This window comes from Poecilia reticulata, linkage group LG6, assembly GCF_000633615.1.
Source record: "Poecilia reticulata strain Guanapo linkage group LG6, Guppy_female_1.0+MT, whole genome shotgun sequence".
Classification (NCBI taxonomy): Eukaryota; Metazoa; Chordata; class Actinopteri; order Cyprinodontiformes; family Poeciliidae; genus Poecilia; species Poecilia reticulata.
The window spans coordinates 14,797,401-14,820,904 of record NC_024336.1 but is presented as its reverse complement, the minus strand read 5'-3'; the positions used below and the strand labels follow the sequence as shown (position 1 = coordinate 14,820,904).

Here is a 23,504-nt window from a genome sequence, read left to right as displayed (position 1 = left end):
TGTGCTTTACTGTTGAAAAACGTTTATGGAAGTGCAAATGTTATGCTTCAGGAAAACCACGGAGAACTACACAAAATAAATTCATTAAAAATAAGGAAACATTAGAAATTGGCAGTCAAAATAAATCAGCTCAGATCAGTTGCTAACTAAAGTTATCTTTAGAAACTGGCTTTGTGGCAAGTTAATTTATTCATCAGATTAAATTACTTTCCAAGCAAATAGAAAAATCACTGTTCTAAAATCTGATTGGCTTAGCAGAAAAGTAGCTAGTAGGTTTAAAGGGTCATTCTGAACTTTGTTTACAATCATGATAGTTATAATTCTGTGGTTTATTTTTGTAAAACTAATGTTTCACATAGCTTTTTTTTTAAAAATCACTAATACTTCCCAGTTAAGTTCGCCTGTGGTAAACCTTTGGCTTTGGCTATCACTTCTCAAACTTTGAAGAAAAATATCCTTTAATGATCCAACACATAATTACATGAATAACTACTTTAATTAATGTTATATTATTAACCACTGTAGTTTTTGACTACTATCACCTGTGCCAAATAAATAAATTAAAATATGCAAGTTTTCAGGGGTCAAGTGACAGACTAACAGAGAGATCTAGCACACATTTGCTCCATTTATGCTACAGTGAACGCCCCAGGCTTCCTGGCTTGTAAAAGGGCGCATTCCCTTACAGTCCGCCGGGAAACAACTCGGATAGAAGTGGTGGACGTCAAGAAGAGTTTTTCTTTTAAATGAGGGGAGAATACATTTTTCCCAGGGGATGGTGATCAGATATCAAGTTACACTTATCGGAGTTTGTTATGTCATTATTAACAGTTCTTATTTTATTTTATTTTTTTTTTTTAACAAGAAGCACATTCTGCTTTCGGTCCATGCCTCATCCCAAAACACTCATTGGCATCCTCATGCAGCAATTAGTATCTCCCTACTACAGTCCGAAAAAATTGTCATTCCCTTCTGTATCAAAACTACAAACGAATTGCGTGTGTACATGGTCCATTTATGTGCACAAAACATCCAAAATTATAATATTTTAGTGTCCATCTTTTGCTGCACTTGTGTGCCCATTAGCATAAAAAAATCTGATTTGCAGAATCAATTTTGCTAATTTGTTGACTCACTTAAGGGACTTCTAGCAACTTGTACTAGTTGCAACTTATATAGTCAATACTTTCCTGACAGAGGAGTTGGTGGCACCGGATACATAATGCATAATCATACATGATTTATTTATAACAATGTCGTTATCTTGTCAACCAAGCAACTCTTTTATTTATATCAGTCACTCTGTAAGTGGGAGTCCGTCGCGCGTTCGCTGTGGCCGTGTGTGCCGTTTGCCTCACTGGATGAGAAATGGTGCGCACCCAAAAATCCCTGCTCCCGGACCAATCCAGGTTGGAGTGGGGAGGGATTTTTATTTTTTTTTTTCCAACTGTGGCGTCATCAACTTTCCCCCCACTGCGGTGTCACATCGACATCATGGCGTAGCGATGCGGAGGAACTTGGGGTTTCTCTGGTGGGTTCGGAGAAGTTCAGAAACTGTGGAGTTTAACTTTATCATAAGGAAATTAAATCAACGGAAAAGCCAATTCCTTCGACCAGAGCRGAGGTAAGAGGAAGTGTTGTTCTTTTGGCTGTGATTTGTTTGCTTCTTCTTTCATGATGAACTTCGTTCAACAGCGGCGTCCCGCGCGCCTGAATGCTTATGTTGGTSCTTCGCAGTATAACGGCTAATTTTTGTTGGACTTTTAGCCGTTTCAACGGTTATTTAAACGACCTAAGAGGGGCTCGGTGACGTGCCGCAGGAAGTCTGTTGACAGGCAACAACTTTCGCTATTGTTTGGTGTGTTTTTGGTGAACAAAGTTGTTACTATGTTTTAGTGAGCTTTCAGTAAAAACAAATTAGTACATTTGAAAGAGCGTGAACTAGAAAATAGGGTTATTTTTATATAACATGCAAAATTATGCAGGGCTCAAAATGGTATCCGCTAAAGTAAAGTGATAACTAATTTTATTGCATACACGTGAACTAGCTAAATATAATCAAGCAGTTTTCTAAGCCTAAATTTCTCACATTTTATAGAGTAAGATGGGATAACGCAAAAAATAATATATAAAAAAGCTGCCCTCTACACCCAGGAGGAATTCACAATTCACTAATTTCCACTTGGCCTCGGGATATGTATATATATATATATATTTTCCAAACAAAGCAGTTTTATGTTTCCTTAAAACGTTTGACCTCGGAGGATGTTGTTTTTCCAGACCTCTGAAACCTGATCAGATGTTGTATTGCCCTCGAGTCCACCCTTCAAACTAGTTGGTCCTTGTTTTATATTTTCCCAAAACAGCAGGATTGTCTGTAGGCTAATCTCACAACTGAAAGGAGAAAGGAACTAGGATATATATTTTTTTAAATATTTGCATTATAGTGTTTTAAGAGCTGTTAAAACTATGACCTTAAATCAGACCAAACATTTCCTGCTTCAGATTAGTTAGAATTACAACAAAATTTCTAATCTAATTTCCTCCTGACAGGAGTTTGTGCAATTGAGTCAAGATTGTAGGCCACATTGCTTAAACACAACTTTTGTATGGGACTGCGATCAAAATCGACTGATGAACTGTTTGTGACATGCAAAATAAACCATGATGCTGCCACCCCTGTACTTCACAGTTGGAATAGTGTTCTCCGGTTTCCAAGTTGCCCCCCATTTTCTCCAAATGCAACAACTGCTAATTTTGACACTTCTATTTTAGTTTTGTTAGATCACAAAGACATGTCTCCAAATGTTAATATCATTTTTCCTGARGACCTTTGCAACATACTTTTTATGTTCCTTTTGGAGTAACRATTTCTTCTTTGAGTTTCTGTTCAGACTCATTTTACTATGGATACTGACATTCTCTTGTCAGCGTAAGCTGGCATCTTCACAGAATTGTTCATTTCTGTGATGCAGAACATGTATCCTTCCTGAATATGGTGTTGATGGCGCTGGCCTATAATTCTTTGAACAGGTCAAAATGTTATGTTTAGATTACATGTAGGCATTAGAAAACTGACCTAAAGTTGTTAAAGTCCCCAGTTGTCTTATTGATTGCTTACCTGGCTTGATAATTTTTTTCTATGGTGTCACTCAAGGGACCAGTGTGTTTAAAATGATGCCTTAAAATGTACACTTGTGCCCTGAATTAACGTATCAGAACCTTCCAAAACTATGAAGTCATCATATGTGCTCTCTCAAATAGTTAATGGAAGTTAAAAAAAAAAAAAACATTCTGACACTTTTAAATTAAATTAAATTAAAGTAAATTAAAATCTTTGTAATACTAACTCACCTAAAGGAAATATTTAGCCTGAATTAAGCATGGTATTGTTTTCATGAAAGTGTTTTTATATTTTGGACTTTTTAAAACTGCAGTCTTTAGTAGCAAATAAAAGGAACAGTTTACAAGGGATTACACAACCAGCAACGCCAAAAACCATAAAATAATCAAATTGTAGCCGATGTCCTGCTGATAGTAGAACACCTAACGGAAGACCTGGAGTTTGCAACAGGTTYGCACAATTTAGAATAACGTCAGAATGCGTTTTTTAATCAAGTTAAGGCGCAATGTGTGAGTAACGTGAGAAGAATGTGTCCCGCTATCCAACATAAATGGATGTCTTATAAGAGCTTGTGCATACACAGGCAGGAAATTCTTGGAGATTTTATCACTGCAGGCCTTAATTATTTTAAACATTTAATTTCCATCCTGTGCTCACTTTGGATTACCTTTTAAGCTAAAGTCTTGCCCTAACTTTGCATTTTTATCACCTTTCCACACTGGCCTTTATTAGCTGTTACAAAATTAGTGATGATGTGTTCTGCCTGCGCACAGAGTTTGAAAATAGCTGTAGGTTATTCTGGAGCGGCGTTCTGCAGGCCCTAACCCTGTTTACACAGGCTGAAATATCTGAGACACATTCTTACTGTGCTGCTACATTAGACATTATGTGGAGCCGTTCATATACACATCATTTAGCAGTGTGTGTGTGTGTGTGTGTGTGTGTGTTTTCTGAACATACACTGTGTTGAATCGACTGGCTGTTCTCTGATGTAAAGCAGGATGAGGTGTCCCAGCTGCAGTTTTTTAAAAATTTTCCTGTGGAATTTCTGTGAAGGTGAAAATGAGCCACGAGTCGAAAAATGGTGTCATTATGTGGAGAGGCTTGGATCCACTCTGCCATGTCCCTGGAAATCATTACGCTACCAAAGTAAAAATAGAAAAGGRAAAAAAAGTGTATGATTTATGCTGGGTTTGTAAATTCCTCTCTTTCAAGCTTTTTCACCGCCAGTCGCAGGACAGGCTGTTAAAGTCGGTTACATTTTGGGTGTAAACCCAACTCTTTCTCCCTTTAGAGACACGAGACCCCAAGGCTGCTATTCTGTTTCCTGTTCATGTGCAGATGCCAAGCTTACAAGGGATTGTGGGAGATTTTTTTTTTCTTTTTTTTTTTTYTTTTTTTTTTTTTAATGCCAGGAATTTTTTGAGAACTCTGAAGATTGTCCAGTGAGGATGGACTGTAATGGTATTCTCTGCCTGAAGGGACGAGTGTTGAAGGATTTCAAAGCAATTACTATGGTCCACTCTTCCCCTTGTATTCATTATCTTCTGGATGTCGCTGTGGGTTATCAGGCTGGTCTTACCAAAAGGGTAGGACTACTTTCCGATAGTAGTGCTTTTTATGTCTCTACAGTTTAGCTTTAAGGGTCTTTTGTGTTCAAGAACGAGAGTGTAGAGGCAGGCTGTGTTGTAAGCGTCCTGTGCACTGTAGCGTTGCATGCCTTCCAGTCAAAATAACCCGGAATGAAATGATCCCTTTGTGTCYAATAGTGGTGTCAGATATGCTTGGAGAAAYGCAGGTGGTGAGGCGTTGTTTACATGAACGGTACGGGATTTTTGAGATGTCTCCTTAGATAGCAAAACCACGCAGACAAAATACAGTTTAAAGTGTGACAACAAGTTCTATATCTGAACAAGCTCCCTCCTTGATGTGCTTTAGATAAGATAAAGATCAAATCCAAATCTTATCGCTCAGATGTGATGACTTGTCAGTTAAGACAGCGCATGTAAAGTTGCCATGTCTGCTTGCAACATGACTCAGGCTAGATGACTAAAGACAAGTGTTTCTCTAGGCAATTACGTATGTCTGAGTTGTTTAGTTCTGCATRCATCCAGGAGGATGCAAGTGTGGCAGTGTTCAGACAGGTTTTTTGCATTTGTTCAGAGCTGCCTGGCACATGGACAGCAGGTTCCAAAGCAGCATGTCTGGACCTGGTCTGCTGCGTTTGAAGTGTGTTTGCTGAAAGCCATGTGTTCCCTTCACCCACATTTGCTCTTCCTCTGAGGAAGACAAAGAAGAGACTGACTGGTTCAGGTATTTAAAGGGTATGCCCTGCAGGCCTCCATTCCAGCTCTGTTGGCTCGATCATGTTCTGTCGCAATGACGCACTGAGCGACAGTGATTTGTCTTTTTGTGCACACTTGATAGAGGAGAATGTCTAGAAGTTTTCTAAGATTTCAAAATAATGAAAGTCTTATCTTGGTCTTTGTGGTATAGTTTGCTGAGAGGATTGTAATCGTAGCTTCTAGATTCAGTTTGCTTTAGCCTTTTGTGGTTTCACAGTGACTTTAATTGCATCATGGCCAGTTAAGAAAGTACTATGCTCATAACAATGCTGCCATAGTTCCATCATTCATGTTGTTTATAAAGTAAGAGCTTATAAACAGCTTATTAAGAGCTTAGCTTAGAGAATCTAAATGCTGAATTAATATATGACCAACTCTGTTTCATTAGCCATCACGATATTCTGGATCAAACACTGCCATACAAACTTACAGGTGCATTTATTTTTGCCCTTTTTTGTTCATTTTTGATTTCATTTTGTACATTAAATCCACAAGACGAGACACAATCTTGAGCTCACAAAACACGACAGGTCAAGATTTTAATATTTCTTCAAAGACCAAAATTATGCATTTTWATCAATTTTGACGATCCAACCTCAGCAAACTGATTTCTTTTTATGACTTCTTGAATTTCTTCAGACCGTAGGACATTTATCATTCCTCAGTTGCTGTTGAAAGCACGAATTGTGATTGTGATGCAGCTCAGCGCATCCCTAGATGTCCAGTCATCGGTTGTCATAGTGATGCCTTCTGACTCCTTCAGCATCTGAATAACTTGCACTGCTTGTTGTTCATGTCTTGTCTTTCGYTCTCTGGCCATCAAACGTTCCTAYTGGAAACCCAAAATGCTGCCAAAGAAATGATTTAGACYAGTTGGGGCATCTTCTATTCCAACTTCATCAGGAGAAGTCATGTTGACTGCAGTTGCCTAGATAGCAGTCACTTCACCAAGAAATATTGCAACATTTAATATCGTATGACAAGATTTTGTTCCACCTGAACAAATTAATAATCACAAATTCCTATGTCTGTTACCTTTTTCTGTTCTTCTTTTTAGAGCCCAACACAAGTGTAACAAGCAGATATTAGCTGATTTATTACCAGTAGTTGGGCTATTTGCTCCACTGGACAACTTTAAAGCACATGCTGCTTATAGCTAGCTTACTCCAGTTTTAAAACATCAATTTATGAACATCCACGGCATAACTGACTGTGTTTTTTTTTTTGTTTGTTTGTTTGTTTGTTTTGTTTTGTTTTATTCAGTGTTTGGATGGTGCTAGTGACATTTTGTTTCCATTTTTCCGACAGTACATAGACGGGAAAAGGAGTAGAGAGAAGGGGGAAGACGTGTGGCAAAGGTACAGAGGTCGGGAGTCGAACCAGAGACAACCGCGGTCTACCCACTCCGCCACGAGATGCCCTATAATTGTCTGTTTTTGTGGCTGGAAATAGTTTTTGAAAAAAGTGTGGTAGTCTTCTGTAACCTTCAGCCTGCTGATTAGCAGTGTGCAGCACCTCTGTTGCTCTCATCTTCTCTGGCATCTCATTGAAAGAACTCTAAACCTTAGGATCAGAGGAAATAAASTGCAGCAGTTTTGAAATTGTAGTTTTATTATTTTTAGCATATTCAGATTTTTTTCTAAATACATCACACAACTAGCACAGCAACGTGCTTTAAGACTTCAACATTTTGGTCTTTTTCTGCATGGACTTTTTTTTTTTTTTTTTTTAAATGTCATGTCTGCGTATTTTTCCCAGGATGTGGGGTAAGCCTTTACTGCAGGCGCCCTGGATGAAGCCTTTTTGGTGGAAAGTGCTCAGTGTTTTCCGGTGGCGTGCTGGCTCCCCTCGTCTCCTCCCACCCTGCAGCGTTTTGTGACGAACCTTGCGTCTCTTTGCGTTCCTGTTTTACACATAATGGAAAGTGTGCCCTCCGAAATGCTAAAATAACAGCACTTGCTAGGTGGGTGGTTTCCATAAAGTTTTAAAATGATGGGGCACTCCCAGGTTTGGAGGCGGGCGATTAAAGGAAGAGGACTTCTTATGTGTGCATGAAAATGCAGGAGAGTGGTGTGATTTCACATCCAGAGATAAAGGGCCTGCTGTGTTCTCGGGGCAGATGTCCAAGACTGAGACAGTAAAATGTGTCTTCACACTGCTCTAAACAAAGTGTCCACTGTCTTACTGGCTGAACATTCTGTGTACCAACATTTTAGGTAAATGGCCTGATTTATTTATGCATTATTCATCACTCTACCTGAAAAATGTTTGTACGTTTTAAGAAGTTGAGCCTTTCTTGTCAAAATGACAACAAAAATGATGTTGTAAATGTTCTTGTTTTGGCGTTTTTTAAAATATATATATTTTATCTTTTTGCCAGTCTAACTCAATACACATAATAATTTACCTGCCAGCATGCTTTTTTTTTTTTTTTTGAGTGGATGTAGCCTTCCTAATTTCAGGGTGGGACGCTAAATAACTAAACTTATCCTTGATTGCATGGTTTGTATGCTTTTTTTTTTTTTATCTAGTCATTTGACCAGGTAATATGAAATTACTTTGGTGAATTTGTTCTTTTTTTTAGCTATAAATACTTAAACCTTGAAGCACGCATTCTGTGTGGAACTTGCTGGAACTTTTTATTAGACTTGCCTTCAATAATCAGGGAATTTTGAGAATATTATTGAATTTTATAAACCTTGCGAATTRTATTGTGGATTGACATAATTTATAGCGAAAGTATTTATACTTATCCACTGTTGTGATGTTTTCCTTACATTACAAAYGTAAATGTTAGTGCTTTTTCTATTGTGATTTGTAAGTGATAAATTATCAAAGTAATGTGTAATAGTAAAAGGGTGAATGGTTTTCAAAAGCCAATTTCAAATCATATTTTTCTGAAATAACAACTGTCATCTTTTTTTGTCCATTTCTAACAGCTCTGTAAATTTAAAGACTACATTTTTATTTTTCCAAAAATTGCTGAAGCTTAGTCAAATTGGATGGAGAGTTGTGCCACACAGTATCACTTGGATTAAGTCTGAACTTTGACTGGGCCATTCTTACACATTAAGGTTCTTTTATTCTAAAACATTAAATTGTGGTCCTGGCTGYAAGTTAGTTTATTGTCCTGGTGGATGTCGCTTTACATTATTAGAAAATCTCCCAATGACAATAATATAACTAAATATTATGGAATGTGCCTGTTTCCTTATTTCCTCTCATCTATTTTCACCTCATGGATTTTTTGCAATTTGCACAATGTTTGTTTCCAGTATGAGCATCGGCTGCCGTTAGACTGTTCAACTGGATAAATGTGACATCAGCCTGTAAAATGAACAAACAATATATTAGCCAATGATTATTGCACGTCCAACAGTTTCTCTGAATGGGACAGTATTACTTAGATGCACAAACAAGGCCGCTCAGGATGCCTTCAATATCAACAGTGGATGCAGTAAGGTGAATCACCTAAAAGATCTTGGAGAGTTTAGGATTAAAAAGTAGAGCAGAATTTAGTTTTGATCTCCTCTGATCTATAAAGTCASAGGCAGATTAAAGCCCTTCCTGATGCTGACAGCAGCCCGTGTCTTTCTCCTTGTTCWGGATTATGATCCAGCAGCATTTCTGTGTGAATACTTATCTCTTTTTCCACAGTTTTAAGATTGATGTTTTTGATTGGAAATGTCCTTCCAAAACATTATAAATGCTGTCTTTGTTGTTTAAAAAAATTGTGATGTTTAATGTTTCCCACTCTTATGGTTATCACTGTACTTTTAAGGTTGACCAGTGACTGAAGATGATGTCTGACGCCAGCGACATGTTGGCGGCTGCCTTAGAGCAGATGGATGGGATAATAGCAGGTAAAAAATGACCAGYGCCTCTTTCAGCAGTTTTTGAACATAACAGCAGCAAATTGTCTGTTCCAACTTCAAAAGACTTTCTGCTGTGTTTTCACGGTTTTTGCACAGCTGACCTTTACACAGATATCATATGATGTCTGAAGCTCCTTGTTTGTGAGGTGGTTTTAAGCTGTTATGCTCTGCTTGCTTTCGGTGTGTGGTTTTAAGCCACACATTTTGTAAGTATCATCTTTACTGTGTATGCATTTTCTGATTAACATCAATAAAACAGTAGTTTGTGACAGCAGAGTCACTTTAAGCAAATGAAAAAGATTTTCTAGTGAACTACTGTTCAATATTTACATAGAAATGAGCCACAGAAAAGTTTGTTGTCTGCTCCGCCTACATAATTAAGTTTTGTGCTCTCTGTGCTTCTTTGCCTCAGGCTCGAAGGCCTTGGACTACTCCAACGGTCTATTTGACTGTCAGTCGCCTACCTCTCCGTTCATGGGAAGCCTGCGGGCGCTCCACCTATTGGAGGACCTGCGGAGTGTGATTGAGTTAATGGACACAGAGGAAAGGGAAAGTCTCCGCTGCCAGATCCCCGACTCCACTGCTGACAGTCTGGTCGAGTGGCTTCATGGCAACCTGGTGAGAGCCTTTTATGATGGACAGACTGTATATGTTGCTTTAGACTCTGACCTCTGAACTCATATTATTAATTTCTAAAGATGATACAGCAGATACTAGAAGTTTGTTCGCTACAGTCACTTAATTGATCTTTCTAAAGAATAATTTAAAAGCCTCATCTTTTCTGATTTTCTTTTTAATACAAAATAAAAGTAAGTGCTGACCTTTCTGCTCTAAAGAACTCCAATGAATGCCCAACAGATGTAAGTGAATTCTTCTGCCTTCATTTGTGTAAAAGTGATTTGTTTGCTCGGAGCAAACATGGTTGTCTAGCTCTGCTGACTTCCTTGGGGGGGGGGGATGGTGGGATGGTTTACTGCTGGAAGTGTTAATGTTGCAGCCAGAGTGCAGGAAGAAACATGCTGACCTCTTGGGAATCAGAGCAGTGTTTGTGAGAGTGATGGGCTAAATGCCATGTGGAGTTTTTCTGTTATGCTGTAACACTAACTATACAGCTGCGTGTGTTCCTTTATTTTAGCCTTGTAAGGTTTTGTTTGTGCGGGGTGAGACGGTGAAGGCGGCCCTGGTTTGATTAGGGGGAAAAAATCTGCAGACATTTTTAGACAATTTAAACCACAGATGATCATTATTTTGATAATGTTTGGTAATGTTTATGAGTTCTGTGTCTAATGTGTGTTTTTTCTTATCCCTTCCAGTCCAACGGGCACATCTCTCTGGGTGGGGGTGACCACTACCAAGAAAGGCTGTCAAGATTAGAAGGCGACAAGGAGTCTCTGGTGCTTCAGGTATCTGTTCAACAACACGTCATATATCAGCAAAATGTAGATATTAATGAATGAATGAATCAATCAAATGTATCTGCATAGCACATTTTAGCAACAAGGCAGTTCAAAGTGTTCTATATCTTTAAAACACAAACATAAAACATTATTTTTAAAAATACACAACAGAGTCAAGAATTGAGAAACCAGTAACAAACATTACAGTTTGCTGCGTCCCATTATCAAAATCATCAACACACATCAAATATGTTGGTCAGTGTCCCATTTATAGTGGTTCAAAAGCAACACTAAACAGATGGGGGTTTAGTCTAGACTTAAAGGAACTCAGTGTTTCAGCTGTTTTGCAGTTTTCTGGAAGTTTGTTCCAGATTTGTGCTGTGTGGAAGCTGAATGCTGCTTCTCCATGTTTGGTTCTGTTTCTGGGGATGCAGAGACATTTAATGTGTCATATTTATCAATTCATTTCTAAATAATCAGAACCGTTAAATTGCTGGCTGCAAGTTTGTGCTTTGAAATCAACAGCATAGTTTGCAAAAGCATCTGCTGAGTTTAATTGTTGTAGCAAAGTGTGTCAGAGTGTTGATCATGTTTTATGAGTCTTATTCTAAACTGGCTTTGTGCTGTGCAGAGCAGGATCAATAACTTTTACCCARTAATACGAAAACATCGAACTTGGTTTTTAAAGTTTAAGTTAAAATCACAGTGCTGCTCTTAAACTGAAGAGTTCTTTCTTTTAACCCTTCAAACTGGGCAAATGTGTTATTAGGGGTCAAAGTCGGACTGCGTTGCACTTGAAATTTTATAGAACGTCAAAATATTCCATCAAAGCAGTCCTCTGTTGGCTTCATGCAGGTGAGTGTGCTGACTGACCAGGTGGAGGCGCAGGGAGAGAAGATTCGTGATCTGGACATCTGCTTGGATGAGCACAGGGAGAAACTCAACGCCACAGAGGAGATGCTGCAGCAGGTGTGTGTCTGTGTTTATTTTTCACCATGTAATGAAACCCAGACTCAAACTAACCACAGAAGAATCAAACAGAACTGAATTTATATGTGCAGCACAGGCATGTTGTTTTGAATCAGAATATTTTTCCTTTATTTATCATCGCAGGAGCTCCTGTGCAGATCGGCTCTTGAGACGCAGAAACTCGAGCTGATGTCTGAAGTGTCCAACCTCAAGTTGAAGCTCAACTCTTTGGACAAGGACAGACTGGACTTTGACCGATTTAGGGACAGTGAGGTTAGTGAGCTACATTTAAAGTTGAAATATGGATTTTAGCTCTGAATCTAATCCATTTTTTATATATTTTTTGCCTTGCTTTGTATAATGACCTTCACGGGGTCATTATACATTTTTATTACTATCCTATTCTAGAAATACTTGCAGTGACACAGAGTCTTGCACAAAATATAATGGTGGAGACGGTCAAATTTAAGTTTTTGGATTTATTGCCTTTTGACTAAAGGCTCTGTAAACATTTAAAATATGTTTATTGGAGATTGGGAGATCCCTGCTAACATATCAAATTTGCAGAAGGCTTGGATAGCTTTCAAACCCATCATGATGTTGTTGTTTCATCGCGGTTGTCTCTTCCACCCCACTGGGGAACAAAAAGCTGCTGTCAGTTTTCCGCCTCACCGCTCATAAATCACAGCTTCCTGTCAGTTCATCTCTGCTGCTGTTTTGGACTCTTCACTATCTGAGGAATTTCTTCCTAACGCATCTGCAATCGCTTACAGAATTTGTTTAGACTTTATTGTACAAATATTGCATTTGGTTCTTTTTCTATGATTTCCCTACTTGCAAGATAACTCATAAACACAATGCTCTTATTTTTTTAATTCACCGTTTCACTCGGGTTTTTTTTGTTTTGTTTTTTTACAATTTTTTTGGGCTCTAGTGGCCTTTATTTGATAGTTAATTGACAGGAAAGTGGGTAATGAGAGAAGGGGGAAGAGATGCAGCAACGGTCACCAAGGCTGGGACAGCTGCGTCAAGGACTAAGGCGTCCATATGTGTGTTGTGCTTAACCCCTGCGCCACCACAGCATACCCCCGCTCAAAGTTTTTATAAGGAATAATAAGATTGTACTAGCTTACAGCTGTTATTTTGAGCGTTATTTTGTAAGTTTTCTCCTCTGTGTTTTGTTTTATTATGAAAAATAAAGTCAACAAGCAAACAGACCAAACTCACTCTTTAGTGAGTTTGGTCTACACTTTGTATCTAATGACTAATGACTGTGTTTTTTTTTTGTTTGTTTTTTTTTGCAGCATACTCCATTTTCAGCTGTGGTTGAACAAGTGCACAAGATGTATGTAAAAAATTTTTTTATAAAACTATTAAGATATTAATGCGTAATATTGTTTGACCTCTGCAGGATTTAATTCTTGAAATTCATGAACTTCGGTACAGACTGACAGAGCTGGACAGTGAAAAACTGCAGTACGAAAAGAAACTTAAGTCCACAAAGGTGAGTTGATGTCAGACTCTGGTGTTTTAATGAGTGAAATCATTTTTGAAATAAAACTGAGATGAGTTTGAAAAACGACAACTTTGTTCAACCGGATTTAAATAACCTCTTAAGTTAAATCTATAGAAGTGTTTAGTCATCCAAAAACCGTCATAATGTTGCAAAACAAACTATCCTATGATACGTTTTACAGCCACAGCTCTTTAGTGTTTGAGACATGCCAAAACCTTTCAGCTAGAACATGGCAGTGCCAGTCTGTTGTCATGGACTTACTTTGTGGGCTTTAACTTGTCTTACCACATTAGCAGTGATCCTAATGATGAAACTGCCGTACTTACAATATCTGTGCTTATTTTTTCTTGTTTTCTCTGCTGTCTTGATCGTTTCTGTACTTGTTTTCTGTTTTTTGTTTTTTTGTTTTTTTCTTTGTTTCACTTGTCTTTCTACTGCTAGTCCCTTATGGCTAAGCTTTCTAGCATGAAAATCAAAATGGGCCAGATGCAGTATGAGAAACAGAGGAAGGAGCACAAACTCCAATCTCTGAAGGTTGGCTTTTCTCAGGCTGAATGTGGTGCTTGCTGTATGATTATGGTTTTTGACCTCTCCCTTTGGCTCTTTTTTTTTTCTTTTTTTTTTAACAGCAGCAAAAATAAGCATCCTAAGTTCTTTAGGTTTCTGTTTTTTTTGGTAACATGATGTTAATCTTTTGTGCCACACATTCTGTTTAACAGTGCAATAAAAAATAACCTAGAAAGTTAAGTGCATCTATAAATACAGCTTCCTCTAGTCTGCAGAGCAGTCATGTCAGCAAACATTTGTTCAAACCACAGGTATGCTGTTAATGTTAAGTTTTTGTAGTGTTTTTCTTTTCCTCCTTCTACACTTGCCTGTATGTTTCTCTTTCTTCTAAGCTGTTATTTACAATTTGGTTTTTTTATTCTGTGCTTGATTTTCCTTCATTATTGTTTTTGTTTTATCTTGTGCTTTGGCTCTTCAAGACATCTGTGCATGCCGCCCACCTCACACACACATCACCCTCTGAGCAGGTGTGGCTTGCGTGCCCCTGTGCCACGTCGGCATCTGTGTACCTTTGTGTTGTGGTTTGTGCCACGTCGGCATCTGTGTACCTTTGTGTTGTGGTTTGTTTGTCTTGTTGGGTTGGGGAAGGGGACCTACTCTCACTCTTGTCCTCTTTTGGACAGGAGGAGTTGTCGTCTTTGAGGAGGCAGCTGGAGGGCAAAGATGGTGAAATGAGGCGACTACAGGATGACACGGCCTTCAAACCTGTTGCCACAAGTAGCCCAGATGGCCTAGAAAGAGGTGAGGAACGTAACCAATCACGAGCCTCGCTGAAATTTGAGCATGCTTCAAGTTCAGATCTCTCCTATCCGATATCGGTGATATTTAGCGCTACATTCTACGCAGTTCTTGTAATATTTTTTCCCCCATCCTGTGTAGTGTCTCATCCAGATGAAACGCTTAGAAAGAGGCTGAAAGAAAAGCGTAAGGGGGTCTCATCCTTTTTATTGCCACACTTCAGCACTGCACCCACCCCAGTCCCTGTTGCATGAACGAGCATGAGCCATCTGAACTCTGCTTGTCCATTATAACTCATTGAAGTGCAAGTAGCTCTCCACGCTGCACCGTGTCCTAAATAAACTGAAGTTTTTATCGTCTCTCTCGCTGTGTTTTTAATGTTCAACCTAAAAAAAGCAGCAAGAACGGTTGGCTGTGTGTTTTCACCAGGAATGAGGAATTCAGTGCTGTTATAACCATTCAAGCTGTATATCCATCCCTCTCATGTTCTCCAACAAAAATCACTTCATTTACCCATCATGCCTCTCCTCAAAATCCTTTTAAGCCTTCTTTGCTCACACCAGCAGCTGATGTTTCTCCTGCTAACCTCTGTTATCATATCTCATGTTGTCTGCCTGTATCTTTGTCACATCTGTGCCTGTTCCTCTCTGTCATATTTAGTTTTAAAAAATATCTAAATTGCATAAAACAATTTCATTTTCCTCAGCAGACACACTCCCTATGGAAAGCTCTACAAATCAACGTAAAATTTACTGGAACTGGGAGATATTAGTCCCCGACACTAAACATACTGCATCTACAGTTTATATAATAACACGATGCAGCAGAGGAATACACAAACCTTAAACAATCTGCCTTGTTGATAGAAGATCAGGGATTTTTTCTAGATTTTTTTTTTTTTTTTTTAGCAGTTCAACATTTGGAAAACATAGTGAATCTAATAATAGATCCTTAGCACGTATGGAGCAACTCTGACTCTTCTATGGTCACCTGGCGTGCAGATTTGCCAGCCTTTGATCCTGATCAGCTTTTTAAAACATGTTTTTATCAACCAATGTTACTTTCTTCTTAATCCTTTAAGATCTAAACTAGGTTTTCAGTTTTGGTAGTAACTACAAAAGGTTTATTAGATGTTTTCTTGCCTTTAGATTAATTTTTTTAATTAACTTTTTTTTTTTTTTGCCCATTTGCTGAAAATAAGCCTAAAATGATAAATGGTGATTATCGGTGATGCTGATCACAAATATCTTATAGAACTGTGTGTTGGAGTGTGTGTTCTGACAAATGGAAATGTTCTCACAAAGTTGAATCATTGCAATCATGATTTGTCACTGGAGTGACTATAATTGTGCAGCTTGATTGGGCTCATTGTGTTTGTTATCCCAGATTCTTTCTACTTTCAGGCTTTTTATGCATCCCAAAAATGTGTCTTTGTCAGAGCTCTCTTGTGCAGAGCTTTAAATCATTCTTGTCCTCACCAGATGTGGAAGTGCAAAGAATGAAAAAGGCGGTTGAATCACTAATGGCAGCAAATGAAGAAAAGGTATGTTTGGCAACAATTTTCTAATCTTCTGATGAAAAAGAACCGCTTTTAATTTTCATTGTTGTATTTTCCTGTGCAGGATCGTAAGATAGAGGAGCTCAAACAGTCGCTTTTGCGGTACAAGAAAGTTCAAGACATGGTGATGTCGGTACAAGGGAAGAAAGGTTAGACTTTGCTTCTACAGACGAACGTTCCAGTAAATTAAAATATAATTTCACCCAAATTGTACAGTTTTGATGACTGCCAGGTTCTTTTTTTCTTCCCTTAATTTCTTGGGTTATGCAATTCTGTTTTTCAGATGCAGCATTTTTGTTTCATTTATTCAATAATTATTAATATGGGATTGTTCTGGCAGAGGGTTACGATTGGTAACTGACAACATGAATCACGTTCCTCTTGTTATACGTCGCACTAAGCAAAGCTATGTGTCGCTCACTTCAGAGAAAACAAAAGATACCGAGCGGCTTGAGAGTCCCGGCGATGGATCCAGTCTGCTCTTGTCTGGCAGCTCTGGTTCTGTGGAATCTGAAAAACAAGACTTTGCAGATGTTGAACAGCTGCAAACAAAGAAGCCAGATGAGGTTTGTCGAAGAAAATACAATGTACTTTTGTGTTTTGGTTTGTTCGGATAAAGACTGGGTGTATTTTGAGAAACTTGGTGTTATTAGTAGGGAAGATCAAATTGTTTAGCGTGCTTTCACGTTTTCATTTTTCCCAACTGTGAATTTAAATAAATTCAAAACAAATCTCAGTAATAATCTAATGTTATAACCATGTATCTTTTACGTTTGCCTTTTTTTCCTCTGTTTAATTCACAATCAGCCGGAAAGACTCAGTGGACTGAGTGAAGACTCGTCGCCCTCTCCCAGCCCAGTGGATCCGGTTCGACTATCGGGGCACTCACAAACAGAGGGTCAAAGGTCAAATAGTTAAAGATTGCTTCTCATATGTGTTGCTACCACAAGTTAGTCCTGTTGTTTCAGTGGAGATACTTGGTAGTTTATGTAGGATTGCCACACATCTACCTACTAAATGCCACACTGAAAGCTCTATATGTTTCCAGTCTTGTTGATGACACTGGCTGGCACATTCAGTGCACCAAATTGTGACGTTATCACACGTTTGATTTAAGAAAGTCATTGTCTTCTGACAATGTTTCCTGTCACTCCAGTTCTCTGCGGACACAATGGTGCTTTCATCAGTGTAAGGCGTTGTGTTAGTTGCTCAAGTGAGAGGAAATCTGAGTACTTGTGGCAGAGAGGCTCGTCACTAAAAACCACTTTGGCTTTGGAAGAAACTTTTTCATTACAAGAAGGGAAATGCAAAACAAACCTTATTTTGATATCATAGCAAACTAAATGCATATTTAATAATAATCTAATGTTATTAAATATGCATTAATGCGTATTAATATATATGTAAACTTAATACTATTCATTACTTGTATAAAGTTGAAACGTTAAAATGATGTTCTAGTTGCAGCTTTTTTTCTTTGCAATCTTCATTAAAAATATGGAGAGAAAAAATATGGTAAAATAATTTCCCTTTTGTGTTGATTCCAGTAATCAAGAACTGAGCAAAAATGACGGCCAGGTCCAGTCAGAAGACGGCAACAATGAAATGGTAAGGAAAGGGAGATGATTAATGGATTATAAATTGAGGAGGATTCTGATTATGAGTTTGTGTATATAATTATTCCCCAGTCTACAAGTGAAGAAAATGGCAAAATGAGCGAAAAGCCGCCTATGAATCCCTCTGCCACCTTGCCTGCCTCCGTCGTAGACGACAGCTTTGGCTCCAGAAAGGCTCGCTCGTCTTTTGGGAAAGGTTTCTTCAAGATCCGCGGAGGGAAGAAAACATCCAGCACCCCTAACCTCGGTGGGAGAAATCTCCACTTTGTCTAAATATAAGTCCTGTTGTCATGTGTGACCTAAAACTATTCACTGCAGGGTGAGATTTTCTTTTTCCAAAGCCACACCCTGGCTGGGAGTGCATTACATGAACCAGGACCATAATTTGCTGCCTACACCAACTGTGGTCCTCATTTAAATATGGAAGTCAGTTTCCTTGGCACCGTTTGACATTTGTCCTGTCTGTGTCCCTTTTTGTTTTGTGTCTTTGTCCCACCTCCCCATCCTGTTATTATTCCAATCGTAATTTCTGCCCTCTTGTCTTGTGTTTTTTTTTTTTTTTTGTTGGACGCTGTCCTGTGTCGTGTGCTCTTTGTAACACATGAAGACCGCAGCAGGAGTGCAAGTGCGCCTATGCTAGGTACAGTAAAGACTACATGTCCCTGTAGGGTTGTAGTTCTCCGGCAGAAAACCTAAGGAGACTACGAAACATCCCCTTCATTCTTTGTCTGCTTGGTTCTCTTCATTTTGTACCTTTTCATGCTCCAGCACCTGATCGTTTTAACATCCAAAGTCTTCGTTGCACAAACATCTGCTCAGCATCCGGTCCATGCACTCTGTGTATGTTGAGCTCCTCTGTGTCTGCATGAAGTAGAGTGCTCGTTTTCATCAAAAACACCAGAAACCTGTTAAAGAAAAACACTCGTTTGGATAAAAGTGCTCCCTCTTATAATCTAAAACAACTAATGACTTGAGCTTTTATTCCAGTTAACAGTCGGACACCATCAAGTCTGATGCATGCCTGCTAGAGAGTCTCTATCTTTACTGCCCCCTGTCATGGCCCCTCAGTTTATCCACGTCTTGGAGTCATCATGCCGTTTCCATGGCGCTGTCCTGCCTCTGTGCAACAGCTGCATTTCCCCCTTTATCAGGGTGTTCCTCTCACATGCTTACGATGGCGTTGTGTGGGCATTTGTTTGTGCAGCTGAAACGGAGCGACAGGGCACCGACCATCTGGACCTCGCCGGCGTGCCACAGAGGTCATCCAACAGCGACAGCACACACACGCTTCCTACAACCCCGGAAAGCAGGAAGAAATCTAAAGGCATAAAGAAACTCTTTGGGAAGTGAGTGAAAAAGAACAAAACCTTGCATTGTTGACATTTTGTTTTGATATTTAGACACAAAATGTATAATCTGCAGGCTTAAGCGGAGTCAGTCGACCACATTTAACCTGGATGACAACCTCCCAGAGGGAGAGTTCAAGCGGGGCGGAGTTCGAGCCACAGCGGGACCCAGACTGGGTTGGTCTCGTGATTTCCAGCGAGTCAACAAGTGAGTCAGTGCATTCAGCGTAAAGAAAGAAAGCCAGTTTGTGGTTTCCTTGTTTTCACTCAATTGTACGATGACTTGCAGACATAATGAATTGAAGAATAACAAAGACATGAAAATAAGTGCAGCCTGTTTCACAATGGGAATGATGCTCATTCATTATGTTTTCCTGGTGAACGAATGTCCCGTAAGTTTTATGGTTCACTCAGGAAGAGTCTTTGCTCTCCTGCTCATTTCAGCTGGATTTTATTCAAGTGAACCCAGAATAATAAACTGGTTTCTACAAATAATTTGTTCTACTATTCATCCTCTATGAAAACCACACTTATTGTGTCTAAGGCTCATGTTGATATCTTGCACAAGCTCTGTCTTGCAGGTTGAGCAGAATATTATTGGTGCCATTTTGTAATAAATGACTATTACAAAAAAATTTTTAGTAATTTGAAAATAATATAAAAACCTAGCTATTAAGTACAGTAACTGACTTGATAGAGATGTAAAGCATTTTGTATGCAAATGAAAATAAATCCTTGTAGCTTCTGAGCGCTGCTGAACTGACGGACCCCACACAGTTTGATCTGTTGCACCTTCTTCATAGTGAAGTGGACGCTCCGTTCGCACGCTGGTCAAAGGATCAGGTCTGTGACTGGCTGCAGGAGCAGGGCCTGGGCCTTTACGTCAACATGGCCCGTGTGTGGATCCACTCAGGCCAGACTCTGCTGCAGGCGTCACAGCAAGACCTGGAGAGGGTGAGACATGACAGAATAGTTTGATGAGTTGTCAGATCAAATGTTGATCTGACAGAACTTGGTTTGTAGTAAATCCAAGGATGCCGGCTCCTCATTTGTGTTCCAATGGATGTTTAGGAGCTGGGCATCAAGCAGCCGCTGCACAGAAAGAAGCTGCAGCTCGCTTTGCAGGCCCTTGGCTCAGAGGAGGAGGATAGTAAGGGAAAGCTAGACTACAACTGGGTGACTAGTAAGTCAAGCTATGTGTTTTTATTGTAGGTTTTTATTTTAAAAATGTGTTCTTTACATTCAAGTTTTACTCTATTATATGCTGTGGTTGCATAAATAATGTATTTATTATCTGTTTCCTGTCAGGGTGGTTGGATGACATCGGCCTTCCTCAGTATAAAACCCAGTTTGATGAAGCCAGAGTTGATGGTCGAATGCTTCACTACATGACAGTGGTGAGTTTATGTGACAGATTTTATGTTGATTAAATGAGGGACTTTGAGGACTCCAACTCTCTCAGTTGAGGATTTGTTCCACTGGATCAAAACTAGCAAAACAATTTATTCGACCTGATTAAATTACAGCAGACAAAGCTGTAATTTAAAGAATGCACCACAGATGGCGCTCCTGCTGCCTGATAGTGTTATGCCTTGATGTTTCTGTGCTTTGTCTACTCAGTGCTTGAGTGACATAAAGATTTTATTATATAGGGAGTACATTTGACTTTAGTAAAGGGTGTTTGAATTTGATTTTGCGACAGCTACCAGTCTGACATTTTATAGACGCTGCTGCTGTTGCATTCTTCTGTAGCTGGTGTTGCATTTTCACTCTGTTTTATCTGAAAGCTCAAACTTACAAACTTCTAGGTTTATAAGCCGTACTGATTCGTTGGTTTCTTTGTCCGTTAGGACGACCTGCTCTCCCTGAAGGTGGGAAGCGTCCTGCATCACCTCAGCATCAAGAGAGCAATTCAGGTTCTTCGACTAAACAACTACGAGCCCAACTGTTTGCGCCGCAGGCCGTCAGATGAGGTACACGTCACAGGTTAACGCTGCCTATAAACGAGGAGACCGGTTGAATAAACTCTTTTAGTCAGAAAATAATCTTTATGAGCATAAAGAGAATGTAGTGAAGAATCTAAACAACAATAGGCTTTTTTGTTTTGAATAAATGGATTTTGATTTTGATATTAATGCTGTTTATACTTGAAATTTGAAAAATACAGCAACATGATCACTTCTGTATAATATTGTTATGATTGTGTTCGGAGTTGAAGCAGTGAGGTTGCCTGTTATTTAAAAGCAATAGATATGAGTTGGAATTTTATTTGGAATATTTGATATAAATTGTATGAAAATAAATATAAAAATATTTAAATGGTGCAAAATTGTACAACATTGCACAAGGGCATTTGAAGGAGCAATATTTATGCAACCAACATTCTTTTTTTTGTGCATCGTCTGGGTCAGTTTTCATGTCGTCTCTCTTCTGAGTTTTTTCTTCTCATGCACATCTGTAAATGTCAGTTTCTAGTTTATTTATGTTGTCTCTGCATGTGGGTTGCAGAACAACATTTCACCTGCAGAGATTTCCCAGTGGACCAACCACAGGGTGATGGAGTGGCTTCGATCCGTCGACCTCGCCGAGTACGCTCCCAACCTCAGAGGCAGCGGCGTCCACGGAGGCCTGATGGTGAGGAACTCTGACTTCCCTTCGCGAGGCAGGAAATGACCTCTGACCTGTCCACTCCCAACACATGTTTGTCTGTTAAGGTTCTGGAGCCCCGGTTCAATGTGGAGACCATGGCTCTGCTGCTGAACATCCCCCCTAATAAGACTCTGCTGCGTCGCCACTTGGCCACACATTTCAGTCTGCTGATTGGCTCAGAGGCCCAGCAGCTCAAACAGGAGTGTCTGGAGAACCCAGACTACACTTTACTCACTGCCACCACTAAAGTCAAGGTAATTTAATATTTCCTCTTTTGTTTTGTTCACGTGGTTCTGTTTGTAGAGCTGGAATAAGTTCAAACTTTGCTCAGTTTTATTATTTTTGTTTCATCCCAGCCAAGGAAGCTGTCATTTGGTAACTTTGGGATGAGGAAGAAGAAGCAGGAGGAAAATGAGGAGTATGTGTGCCCAATGGACGTGGAGATGCCAAAAGGTCGAAGCTTCCAGAAAGGCTTTGAGCTCCAGATCTATGAGGACGACCTGGACAGGCTGGAGCAGGTGAGCTCCTTACACTAAGATTTTCTGTTTCATTCATATTTTTTTCAATTGAATTTTAAATTCAAAGTTGATTTAAGACACATGAACATCGGCTGTTCTCAGACTCATCATAAGCATGACGCTGTATTTGTGTCATGGGATTTGTTCAGGCTGTGTTTAGTTCCCTCAGTGTAAGTTGAGCGTCTCTGTGTGCAGATGGAGGACTCTGAGGGGACGGTGAGACAAATCGGGGCCTTCTCTGAGGGAATCCAGAACCTGACGGTAAGTCCAGGAACATCCACAGGAATCAAAAGTGATCCTTCATTAACGAGCTTCTGGTGTGATGTCTCCATCTGCCCTGTGTTTTTCCAGAGCATGCTGAAAGATGATGAATTCTTTAAAGAGATGTCAAACTCTCCGAACCCCAGCGTAACGGATGAGGAATCCAACGCGTGAGAGCGCCTGGGTCAGACCTGGTCCTGCTGTGAATGAAACTCTGGGCCAACCCTCCTCTCCTGCACGCCTGCACCAGAAAACCCAGCTAATGACCCACGTTTCCCTTTAGTGTTAAAGAGCCAAAAGTGTTGCAGCTTCCTCAGTTATACGGAGCATCATGGCGAGAGCCTTTCAGTCCATTCGTCACAATTACTGATGTCCGAGGGAACACATAGGATGACACCACTGTTTTCCTGCCAGCTGGTTTCTGGAAATATTTTGTACTCTGTGATATAGAAAAGCTGTTTTGATTCTGAGGGCGTCAACCAGCAAGAAAAGGCCATGAAAATATGATTTTATATATTTTAATATATGACTTTTAGTTGCCTTCTGACTTTAAAAATTTAAAGTAAGACGTGGGCTTTGCTGAACCGAAGAAGTAATGCTGAACATGGGTCTAAAACAATAACTGCAGCTGCTATGTTTGGGGGGGTTTTTCTACACAACTAAACCTTGCTGATTAAACAATAATGGTCTTGTATTTTATCTATTTTATGAAGATTTGTATGCTCATGCATTTGCACATACATTACATTCGAATTACCCAGTCTGAAGATCATATTATGATGCATGATGTCTGAATTCAACACGTTTGTATTTTACTCTTCATCCTGGAAGGATTTTGGAAACCTGTTGGGTTGTTCCTGTGACCATGTACTCTGAGAAAATATCATTTTTCTGTTTAAATATGGTAATTTGACTCTTATATCATAAGATATACATTTCTAAACTCAGTTATTGAGCTCAATAAACTAATTTAAGTCGACCTGCGTTTTGTTCCAGGGGACAAAATAAACTACCAAAAACTGAAA

At 39.3% G+C, this 23,504-nt stretch overlaps 1 protein-coding gene across 9 annotated transcripts; it reads left to right on the top strand.

The window, feature by feature from the left end:
• Nucleotides 1–1,460: 1,460 nt before the first annotated feature.
• On the top strand, nt 1,461–23,504 carry ppfibp1b (PPFIA binding protein 1b). Of its 9 annotated transcripts, none has more exons than XM_008411448.2 (28): nt 1,461–1,624; nt 9,251–9,332; nt 9,757–9,962; nt 10,658–10,747; nt 11,597–11,710; nt 11,855–11,983; nt 13,122–13,214; nt 13,668–13,760; nt 14,417–14,534; nt 14,673–14,717; nt 16,013–16,074; nt 16,154–16,238; nt 16,516–16,655; nt 16,897–16,994; nt 17,637–17,697; nt 17,778–17,952; nt 18,313–18,345; nt 18,910–19,051; nt 19,128–19,259; nt 19,855–20,005; nt 20,123–20,234; nt 20,360–20,448; nt 20,902–21,024; nt 21,560–21,685; nt 21,766–21,954; nt 22,057–22,218; nt 22,414–22,479; nt 22,570–23,504. In XM_008411448.2, exons 2-28 carry the CDS (start codon nt 9,269–9,271, stop codon nt 22,651–22,653), a joined length of 2,982 nt encoding a protein of 993 aa, XP_008409670.1. In that variant the 5' UTR covers nt 1,461–1,624; nt 9,251–9,268; the 3' UTR covers nt 22,654–23,504. The 9 variants fall into 9 exon arrangements, with proteins under 9 accessions (XP_008409670.1, XP_008409673.1, XP_008409672.1 ...); XM_008411449.2 differs by lacking the exon at nt 1,461–1,624 and adding an exon at nt 4,572–4,713; XM_017305432.1 differs by lacking the exon at nt 1,461–1,624 and adding an exon at nt 7,247–7,685.

Excerpts from the sequence above, each read along its gene's own strand:
- ppfibp1b (XM_008411448.2), top strand. The coding sequence starts at position 9,269 with ATGATGTCTGACGCCAGCGACATGTTGGCGGCTGCCTTAGAGCAGATG. Across the intron at positions 17,953-18,312 it reads ATCCAGCACCCCTAACCTCG|ACCGCAGCAGGAGTGCAAGT; the intron begins GTGGGAGAAATC and ends TAACACATGAAG. Across the intron at positions 20,006-20,122 it reads CACAGCAAGACCTGGAGAGG|GAGCTGGGCATCAAGCAGCC; the intron begins GTGAGACATGAC and ends ATGGATGTTTAG.